This window comes from Mytilus galloprovincialis, chromosome 4 (genome assembly GCF_965363235.1).
Source record: "Mytilus galloprovincialis chromosome 4, xbMytGall1.hap1.1, whole genome shotgun sequence".
Lineage (NCBI taxonomy): Eukaryota > Metazoa > Mollusca > Bivalvia > Mytilida > Mytilidae > Mytilus > Mytilus galloprovincialis.
In genome coordinates this window covers 71923081-71935205 of record NC_134841.1, presented here as the reverse complement: position 1 = coordinate 71935205, position 12125 = coordinate 71923081, and the positions used below count along the sequence as shown (strand labels likewise).

At 31.7% G+C, this 12125-nt stretch overlaps 1 protein-coding gene across 1 annotated transcript; it reads right to left on the bottom strand.

The window, feature by feature from the left end:
• Positions 1-935: 935 nt before the first annotated feature.
• On the bottom strand, positions 936-12125 carry LOC143072872 (uncharacterized). The gene is made up of 4 exons (XM_076248004.1): positions 12034-12125; positions 5552-6521; positions 4725-4878; positions 936-2599 (listed from the first exon to the last, which is right to left on the bottom strand). The coding sequence occupies exons 1-4, from the start codon at positions 12067-12069 to the stop codon at positions 1462-1464; spliced, it is 2298 nt and encodes a 765-aa protein (XP_076104119.1). The 5' UTR covers positions 12070-12125; the 3' UTR covers positions 936-1461.

The following is a 12125-nucleotide window of genomic DNA, read 5'->3' as shown; positions in this document are numbered from 1 at the left end:
GTATCTGATGAGTAAAGCCTTTTTCAACTAATTATACAGTTTGTTCTTCATGTTTTACTGTTACACTACTGTTCTAGGTAAGGGGAGGGTTGGGATCCCACTTACATGTTTAACTCAGCCACATTCTGTATGCATGTGTCTGTCCCAAGTCAGGAGCCTGTAACTCAGTGATTGTCGTTTGTTGCTGTGTTACATATATGTTTTACATTTTTTTTTACATTAATTAGGCTGTTAGTTTTCTCGTTTGAATTGTTTTACATCTGTAATTTTTGGGCCTTTTTAAGGACTATGCGTTATGGGATTTGCTCATTGTTGAAGGTTGTATGTTGACCTATAGCTGTTAATTTATGTGTCTTGTAGAAAGTTGTCTCATTGGCAATCATACCCCATCTTTTTTTTATATTGACATATAATGGTTTACTTTTACAAATTGTGACTTAGATGGAGAGTTGTTTTATTGGCACTCATACCACTTCTTTTTATATCTGTTGATATCTAGCAACACATGGTAATTATCTAAAGAAACATAAGGATTACATTTATAAGATTCAAATTATGACATTGGTATCTAGCAAACATGTTTTTTTTTTTGCTTAGATACATAGCACCATATGGCCTTCACAATAACATCTAGTTACATCCATTTATGGACTTGATATACAGGAATAAATGGTATTGACATCTTACAACATATGACTTTGAATCTTAGCTAGGTTTTCCTTGATATTTAGCAACAATTGGCTTTGATATCTAGGAATAAATGGAATTGATATCAAACTTAATATGGAAAATCAAATTGTCATCACATCCATGTTGTGTTTCCTGTTATCCAGTGTTTGGTAAAAATCATCAGGTGTTGAAAATAAAAGTATTCAGTTGGTATCTGGGATGCATCAAACTATTGTAAACTGAACAATATACATTGATATAAGAGAGCAATGGTTAAGAATCTTTTAATCAACACAATGAGTCATGATACAATTTACAATTACTGGTCAGGTCAAGTTTAGATTTTTTTTTTTAACAAAAACAAAGTTACTTATTTAGAATACAGTCATAACTAACAAATGAGAATTCAACAACAAATTTATCTTATAATATATATATCTAAAATTATATAATATAACAAACAAAAACAAAATTTGGCCAACTGATACATTTATACCATTTTTAGCAATTGTTCAAGAAGGCTGGTCCACCCTATATATATAATTAACATTCATACCTGTTAGGTCAACAGATAATTTCATCGTTAACAGTACAGGAAACTTGAAGATAATCATTTCATCATAAATACATGTATTACATGTATAATGAAACTAAATAATCCTATCCAATATTACTAAAAGTCTAGATTACAATTTTTTTTAAGGACATTGAAACCTGTGACAAATGTCCATATAAAATTTAGTCCATCCATTTATTGTGGTAAAATGACCCCTTGATTAAGGGGAAGAGGGCCTACTGCCCCATTGCCATAAATGTAAACAATGGAATATACAGTGGTTGAGGCTGAATATAACCGGCTGGTTGTAAATTTACATAAGTGTTCTGTTGTAAATTGATATAATTGTTCTGTTTTGGGTTAATATAAAAGGCCTGTTGTGTATTATTTACAAAAAAGTTAGTCGGGTGAGGTCTTCCATTAAGCTGATTAATAACTGGTTGTTTCTCGGCACAGTAACTATGATCAATTTGTATGTAACTGTTTGCTTTCTGCTCTACCAGTGCTTGATTGACTAATGACTTTTTGTCTTGTTTTGATGGAATTTGACTATTTCCCATAAGTTTCGATTGACAATCAATACCAGTACTTGAGGCTTCAGTTATCTTCATGTCTTTCTTTTTAACATTTTCTTTATGAAGTATCTTTTTATATCTTTCCTTGGTAATTTTGTTAATATCTAGACTATCATTCTCATACATTAAGGACACTTCTTTGTCTTCAGCAATATTCTTACTATTTACTGGTTTATTTGTTGACTCCTGGTTTGTTTTTTTTGAAGTGGATATGACCGATTTTAAGTTTGACTTCATGGCTCCTTTATCACGAGATCTTGCTATAATAATTTTTTTAAAGCCAGACAAGGGTTTACGTTCCGTTTTCTTTTTCTTTACCTTAACTGGTTTTGGCTTTGATTGGTCGTCTTTATATATTGATTTGGTAGGCTGGTCCAGTGTCTCAACTCTGACAATTGGTGGTAAATTTGCATCACTACCATGAACAGACTTCGTGTGCTTACGTAGACTTGTCTTGTGTCTGTACTCCTTCCCACAAAAACATGTTTGCATTTTGATCTCTGAATGATGAAGTCTGGTATGACGAAGCTGTTCCTGTCTTGACTTGAATTTACATGAACACGAACTGCAGCTAAAATTTCTTGCATCACTATGCTTAAATGCCATGTGTATTGTTAGATTTCTATTTGCATGAAAACATGCACCACATAATTCACACAAATATGTTCTTTCTGATTCAAAGTGTCTTCTCGTATGAGACTTGACTGCTCCTGAGTATGGGCTCTTATAACTACAGTGTTTACAGGAAAAAAGCTTTTCTGTGTTGTGACAAATCATATGTAACTTTAAATATTTCATTCTGAAAATAAAAGAGAAATTAATGTGTTCATTAATACATATACAAATAAGTTTTCAGCTACTACACAACAACAAAAAACATGGATTGAATAATTCTGTTTAGTGTCCTATATTCACATGTATTAACAAATGTATAAGAGAAAAATGAACATCAAGGAAATCATGATAAGAAAATATAATCACTTGTGATGTCTCATCTAGATATCTTAAATAAATAAATACACTTTTTATACAGCAATGTTCTGTAAATGCCAGTGCTGGTGGAATGTTGCTTCATAAAAATGGAAAGTTTGCAAAGAGAAAAATTAAATCATCTCTTTTGTCATAATATTTAGTCTCAACAACCTTTTACTGAACCAGGGGTATATCAAAAAGCGTGTCATAACTTTTCTTAAAAAATTTCATTGGGAGATACCAACACTTTGTTGATAAATATTTCATATCAACTTTACATATAATACATGATGGTCTTGAAGTATAGATTCAATGTACTGACCTTGTTAATCATCTTAATAAAGTGTTACATTTTTTTTTTCATTTCTCTTTTTTAAATTATTACTTTGACTGTTTAGTCTATTTTTGGTAGTCTCCATTTGATGTGGCTTAGTACTTTTCATTCTGTCACTGTGTTATTTGTACTTTTCATTCTGTCACTGTGTTATTTGTACTTTTCATTCTGTCACTGTGTTATTTGTACTTTTCAGTCTGTCACTGTGTTATTTGTACTTTTCATTCTGTCACTGTGTTATTTGTACTTTTCAGTCTGTCACTGTGTTATTTGTACTTTTCAGTATGTCACTGTGTTATTTGTACTGTGGAATTTTTTTGTATTCTTGTCTTTCATTTATGTTAATGTGCTTTGTCAATATGCCTGTTTGTTTTTCTTTGTTGACATATTAGTTTGTTTTACAGAGAACTTTAGCTAGCTATAAAACCAGGTTAAATCCACCATTATCTACATAAGAAAATGCCTGTACAAAGTCAGGAATATGACAGTTGTTATCCATTTGTTTCATGCATTTGAACTTTGATTTGGCCATTTACTTAAAAGGGACCTTTTTAGAATTTTCCTCTGACTCTGAATTTAGAATTTTTATTATTTTACATTTCACTGTCAATTTCACCATGTTCACAATGAAAGATATGATTCAGACTTAACTGTCATGAATGTCAGCTGCAGATCCAGGGGTTGGAACCTCCCCACTTTTTTGGCCGATCAATGCATTTGAATGGGGACATGTAGTTGGAACCCCTCTTTTTAAAATGGCTGGATCGGCCCCTGACTGTATCTTGTATGAATTATATTCCAAAATATATGAACAATTAGTACTGTTTGATTGCATTCAAGAGAAATCATGAATCAGATATTTTATCTACCTGGTACATATATATATGTAAGCACAATGATCACATTAATTACAGCTAATTTCCAAAAGCATGTAGAGCAAGACTTTAGTTAGCTTGCTTGCTTTGTTTTTATATTGTACAATCATTAGGATAACACCCAATTAAATTCAAATATTATATATACAGGTTAAACTGTGCCCATACATATATATATTGTTTAAAGATGTCAATCTTATTTACCAAGCTTGAATAAACAATTATACAAACAAAGCAAGCAAGCCAACCAAAGTTTTACTTTACATGCATTAGGAAATTAGCTGTAATGTAAACTTCTGATTAATAAACATGATAGACTGTGGACACAGAGAAATGTCTTGCCTGTCTGCATAAAATTCAGAAAAATACAATCTATTGGACAGCAACACAGCTAATAAATTTCTAGTCACTGGACCATCTAGTGGATGGGGCCTCTAAATTGTTGAAAAACTAAGATATACAGACAGCAATGTAACAATTTTAGAAAATATTGTATATTGTAGGTAGTTCCTATAAAGTAGCTTAATCAGAAAACTTTAAAATGGAAAATTGTTAATTGATTGGAATTCACTGGACCTTAACCTGAGGGCAGGCCCTAAAAAAAGTTGTCAAACTAATATGTACTGATTGCAATGCAACTGCATACCAAATATCATTAATTTATCACAACTTTCATCGCAGGAGAAAAAATGACAATAGAAAATCTTCCATAATACATGTAATATGTTATCTTAATTACTCACGAATAAAATGATTTTCCACATTCAGTACACAAGAAATTTCTTTCCAATGTAAATTTCTGTCCACTTTTCTTGCAATGGGCGAACGATTGTTCATGCTTCAATAATCTGGATCTTGTTTTGAAAACACGCTGACAAGGTTCACACTGAAAAGGTCCTGCAAAAAGATAGATAATTCAATGATACATACATGTATTTCAAATGCAACACATTTGCAAGTGCAGTTTTAAACATTTTACATCTCTTGTAACTGATGCTTTTAGAGAGCAATCATTTAAATTCAAGGGGGAGATAGGAAATTTTTCCTGCACTAAGCACGACCATTTTTTTCAATACTATCAATCAAAAATATTTTTTTTTCAAAATTTAACACCATAATTAACATGATTAAGGTATGGCAAAAATCTGCATTCAGAATATATTTGTTGTCTTTTGCTTTATACAAAAACAATGTATATAAAATGCAAGTATTAACATTAAAATAAATTGGTGTACAATGTATTAATGGAACATTGTTGAAATGAATTAATAAAGAATATGCGTTTGACTATATATTTGCCAGGCCAGAAAGGATAATGGAAATGTTGCATATAACATAAAAGAGGGACAAAAGATACCAGAGGGACAGTCAAACTCATAGATTGAAAAAAAAACTGATAATGCCATGGCTAAAATAAAAAGACAAAAAGACAAATAATAGTACAGAAGACACAACATAGAAAACTAAAGACTAAGCAACACGAACCCAACCAAAACTGGGTATGATCTGAGGTGCTCTAGAAGGGTAAGCAGATCCTAGCTGCCAGATTGAGAATAAAAGAAATACATACCTTCCCGCTTCTGGTGTGTATACAAACTACTGGGTTTGTCAAAGGTTTTATCACACTTGTTACATGCATATTTTTTGATGACAGCATTAATATTGTTTATGGAAACATTCATACTATGTACTATTTGGTAGTGATCAGAAAGCTCTATAAATGACTGACATTTTCTATCACAGATCGCACAATCCCAATTCTGATGTGTTTCCATCATGTGTTTGTCATAATGCTTTCCAAAATAAAATCCAATGTTACACTCACTGCATCTAAAATTATATGCCACAGTTTTGTCACTCTTAATCTTGAACTTTTTCAACATCTTTTTTTTTACATTTGACAAACTATCTTTTTCGTTGTTATTAGACAAACTTGGAAAAACATTAATGATCATTTCCTCCTGTGAAGCAGATGGCCTTTCCGGCCATGTTTTTGATGGTGTCTGGGACATTTCCTCAGCAATAACATCTTCACTAATATCATGATTATCATACACCTCAAAATGGTCGAAAAAGCTTTCCTCGATTACAACATTACTATCATTACTGCCATGACTACTTGTATGATAACTGGCTGTAGTTATTGGCTTGGCAGTAATATCTTCTGTAGTGTCTTGAACAGCCTGATCTATAATTTTGTTGCAGGTTTTCAAATTAATTGCCTCTGCAACAAGCCTATTAGTAGATGGACTATTCATACCACTTCTATCAAATTTACACATTTCCTCGCTAACTAAGGTGGCTTCATGAGTTATGTCCTCTTGAATGGCTCTATAAATGGTAGATATCCTATCCAAAGTACTCTTTGCATCATCTGATGGAAATAACTGGCCTGACTGGGTAGATGGCACTTCTGTTGTACTAAAGGAAGTACTTGCAGAATGTAGACATCTTGTTTGGAAAGATACTAACAAATTGATGGCTTCCTCTTTTTCTTCTGCAGAAAGATTGTTTTGGAAAACATCTTCTGCTGATTTTAGCTGCAAGTAAAAAGATGAATTAATTTAATTGTTAGATTGTCTGCGAGAAAGCCTAATCCATCTTTTTCATCTAACTTAGATACATTATGTATTGTTGGAAATATTTACTGCATCAGTCTCCTGTGACTACACTTTTTATATTTAAGGTCAAGGCTCTTAAAATCTCTGAATACTTTCTGTTGCTAAAAGATTTTTGGGTCCTTTTTTTCTTCTTCAAAATACTGTATAGGTATATACTTATACAAATACTCTAAAAAATGAATATTGGCAAACAAGATTCAGAAACCATTTTTAAAGCTTGGCTGCTTTGATGTGAAAATGTCAATAATTTTATTTGTATTAAAACTATATTTTACCTAAGAGTTTTCATCAAGTTAAGGAACAACTGAAAAACTGTTTAAAATAAAAAAAATGTGCTTTCAAGAAAAATTTGGAAAACATGTTTTTATCTGAAATTAGAGCTCAAAAGCCACTAACTCAATATAAATTGCCTAGAAAACAAAATTTTTAAACCATATATCTTTGAAATACAGGAAAGCTATATTTTTTTCTAAAACATAACGTAATTAGATTTTGTTTATTTAGGTCTATCCATGCCGACTTTTCAAGAGTATACAGGAAAAAATTAAAAGATATGAACATGTGGCATTATTTCCAATGAGACAAATGACCACCAGAAACTAAATGACATTGACTCTCAAGTTTAAACTATTGCAAAGTCAAATAAAACAGCATGAAATTAAACATTTTGAGCTTACAAAAACATTCCGAGAAGTTGTGCCAAATACCGCTTAAGCAATCCATATCTACATGTGCCAAGGGTAGACATACCACATAGCACTTTGAATGTATCAAAACATATTATAAACAGTAATATCAGAAAAATAACACTTTAATGAAACTTCAAGTCAGCACAAACTGCAGATTAATGGGGTGGTGATACCCTCCAGCAGTGGCATCTTCTTAGTGGGTGTAAAATCTCATTGAAAATACAAGGCTTATACGTGTTATAAACTGGTAGTTCTTACTCTGTTTAGTATTAAGATTAAATTTTGTGGTATAAAGATGATCAGAACTGTTAACAGATCTTATTTCACTATATGATGATAACTACATGTATGTTCTACTGTGTAAGCTTATACAGCTTGATAGGGCTTGATCAGCTTGATAGAACTATAAAAATTATCTCCCAATGACACTTTCAAATGAAATTTTACTTTTTGCTTTAATACTTGGAAGTACAGTCTAAACTTTGAAGGTAAAATACAGAAACATATAGGTGAATATTTCTGTTTACTTCTTTTTACTTTTTATTTCATTCTTGGGAGGATTTATTTTCAAATGTAGTAAAAACAATAAAAATACTATAGAAAATTTTATTAAGCAGTGTTTTTTAAAAACATTGAAAACTGTCTTTAAAGTTATTTTTAGATTGCACTTCCATTGTTTATAGCCTGATTGGTCTACACGATATAATATATATATATATATATAATTATGACCGTGTTTGGTGCATCAGACATTTTCAGAACCTAGTAAATACCTTAAAATGAAAAGATTTTCATTATTTTAATTTAAAATCAAAACTATAGGATTGTGATTTATATACAAATGTAATTCTTTATTTAATTCATATTGAAATAAATTGTAATTGTGTACACATGGCCAGAGAACACAGTTATTTCGTAGTGCATTTCTTTTAGACAATAAATTCAAATTAAAAAATTGATCCTGCTCTTTCTCAAAAAGATTTTTTACAGTGTAGTGAACTACCAGTGAGACAAATAATATCAAAATTATAGAAACTTCTACCAGCTCTAACTCAAAATATTGACAGTTCTGTGTTAAGGGGGTGTAAAATTCAGTTTGACAGCTTCAGACGTGATAAAATTTGACCTTTTTGAACTGGACCAAATCACTACTTAACATAAAGATTCAGCACCCAAATTTTTTTGACATGTAATTACATCCCCCTACTTAATATTTCATGCATTTAATATCAAGAAATAAATTGGGAAAGTGTATCAAATAAAACATGCAAGTTATACACTGTTTACACTGCACTAGGGACTATATTCCTAGACAACGAAAACCAAAGCACGATTACTGTGTCCTTGGACCACATGTATATAGTTGTAACCCTGAATATATAGAATAAAGGACTTTAAGTCCTTTATTTTGTTTATCAGTAATTTAAAAAAAAATTAAAATTACTACAATAATAGAGAAAATAACAAACGAACTTATTTTTCGCGTCGAATCACGGCGAATCACACTTGACGTCACAGGTTGCATTACGTCATTTGAAATTTTGTCACAGTAAACATGGCGTTCTCTTGCACAAAGTATTGAAAAGGAATTATTGCATGTGTTTTATTAATATTCTGCTTTGGACATGACTCTAACAATGGCAAATCTAATGGTAGCATACCGGTAAGTCAGATTTCTTTATTTTTCACAAAGCATCAACATAGAGGGGGATAGGAGGGTCCTGATCCCGAATTCCCGGGTTTAAAAACACGAAATCACGAGGTCCCGAATTTAAATCACAGGAGTTTGAAATCCTATCAATAAGCCGGGGTTAAAAATATACCAAAGTCGACTATCACAGTAGAGCATCTCTCAAACTCCTGTGATTTAATGGTGATAGTCGACTTTGGTATATTTTTAACCCCTTATACACCTTATCGCTAATCCCGGATGACCCAGCCGCTTGAACTTTTGACGTCAACAACAATCACTTTTCCATTGTGGCGTCAGACATTTTGTTTTATGACGTCAAAATCTTACGGGAACCTGTGTGATATCCAGTAATGGCGGACAAATAGTGATAAGGTGTATTGATAGGATTTAAACTCCTGTGATTTAAATAAAGTAAATCCCAATATCCCGAAATCACGAGCTTAAAGACACCCGATCACGGAGTCCCGATAAAGGTCCTATCCCCCCTCGAGCATAGTAAGTCAGGACATTAGAATGATACGATATGAATCAGCAGATTTTTCATCGATCATCGTTTTTAAAAGTTCAACGACGTCAAGTTATAAATATATTTTACTTAAAGCTGACTTTAATTTGTTAATTATCTGAACAAGCTCATTTCTTGTCTACTTCATAATTATTTCAAACATTTTAATAGATGATGCCCCGGTTACCCCCTTTTTAAAATAGATCTTAGATCCGAATATGAATAAGTTCACTTTTTTAGTTCTTTGTTCTATGAATATCTGTCTTTAAATTGACAATGAAACCACATCTTTTAAAATTGTATATGATGGTCCCACAAAAATGTTGAAAATGCGTAAATTTCAGTTTTTTTTAGCTTCTCTCATGCGATAGCGGTACCTTTTTGGTTACTATTTATGTGTTGAATTGTAACACTTTATAGTGACTGAACAGGTAAAACAAATACTTCTCAAGAAACAGAAAAAGAAAAATACTTGGAACGGCACCAGGCTATGTATTGGTATTGTATGAATAAAAACTTGGATTGGAACACCATGAACGATGTGTTAGTTGTATTTCAATAAAAAGTTCATATAGATATCAATTATAGATAACGCATTTTTTTTTTAAGTCTTTCGGCTTTTTTATGCATTTTCTGTTCACATTTTCACAACAAAAAAGGCTAAACTAACTTTGAGAAAGTTTTTGCGATAAAAATCACGCGCAATTTTGTGAATGAAAGGGGAAAGTAGATCCTTACGCCTTGCATTTGCGCATGTCATTTGCGTACTAACCCAATAATGTTTATATCACGGCCAGTCCACTGATACCATACCTGCCAAGTTTTGAAAGTGCCCATGGGGGTTTTAGTGCGCGACAACAATTTCAAAGGTTACAATTCTTTGCGACGACTATTTTGCGTGTGCTGTTTTGTGGACTAGAAAAAGTGTCATATTTGTAAGATGAGCTTACATGCCTTTTTCTAAAGTTTATTTGCATGATTCTAGTTATTATATATCAGTAGAAAAGATGAAAATGTAGCTGCAAGACCAGGAATTAATTTCATGTGTAAGGATATTAAATAATCGTTGACTTTTCCAATTTAAAATTATGCACAAAGATAGACCTTTATCAGGTTGAGAACAACACCTAGGGGTATCCCCTCAATGTAAGGACATTAAAAACCACTTTTTAAGTAAAAATTAGCACATATTCTTATATTCATATTATTTGAAGAAACTTTTCCCAAAGAATTATACATCATATGATCTATCTGGTATAATATGGTCAACACATGTCCAAGAATTTTGGTATGTTCTTGGCCTAATATATGGATATCTTCTTTATTTTTCAAAATAATTGGACCCTGCATTTAGAAAGGTAGTTCTATATACAATGTATAATGTCAGAATTCCCAATTTTTAAGTTAAATAAAAATCTACATTTTTCCTTTTTATTTTTCACAGAAGTAAAATGACCCCTTGACCATGTTGACTAAGGGGAGTCCCTCATTTAAGGGATTCCTCATGTGGGTTTTTTTTTGTTTTGTCCATGTGAAAAATAAAGAATAGTACAGTAAATGATTTGGTATTTTAATTAAATACATATCATTTATTATAGCAAGTGTAATATCAATAAATTAGTGAATAAACTACTATTTATTATCTTTATGTTAGTACTGCATCATTGAAGTTTGTCAATCAGCCATGCTTTTATTCTTATTCTGTGTAAGATCCTCCTTGCAGGTGAAAAACCATTTGCCATGTTCACGATTTTAAAAAACAGAGGAAATCAACACAAGTTCAAAATCTAGGATGTTAGAATTATCTTGAGAGAAAACGTTTTTGATTGGCTGATTAATTTGATCATGAGAAACATAGAATTTGATTGGCTGAATACAAATGTCTTCCTTGGACACAGTTCAAAATCGGGAACCATCATATTTTTCGTGTAGATTTTCACAAAATCGTGTTTTAGAGGGTATTTCACGATCACGATCGTGCAATCGTGATAAAGGGTCAAAATCGTGTAATACACGCCTTAATCGTGAAAGTTGGCAGGTATGTGATACTGGCATTATCAGCGAGTACACATCAAAGGAAAAATGTACAAATTACCGATAAACACATTTATTATACCCTAAATTCAGAAAATGAAAACAAATTTTGATGTCATCTTTCAACATTAACAGTGACAAAGTTATTTAAAGATTATTTCACTACATGCACTAGGGCAGAAGTAAACCCTTTCCTCCATGGAACTCTTTTTTTACATACTTGATTCGCATAGGATTTTTTTCAATACAAAACATGAAAACAAATATTTCATCAATGAAATAGAAACCCTGGAAAAAGTTACATGCATATCTAATATATAATATCTGAGACTACAATAACTGTAACTGTAATCGTAGTCTTGTATAATATGTATCCTCAAACAACATGAATATTATAAATAAGCTGTTAAAAAGAAATGAGCACCATCGAAAATAAGAAAGGGTGGGCCTTTTCACAAACGCATGTGTTACTACCGAAATATGCATATATGTGTCGATTGTATATAATACCTTAACATAAAACAGTGTGAAGTAAATGTTCTGCATTTTTAACAATGTTTAAATTTGCTAGACTATTTAGGGGTCCTATCCATCCAGGGGAA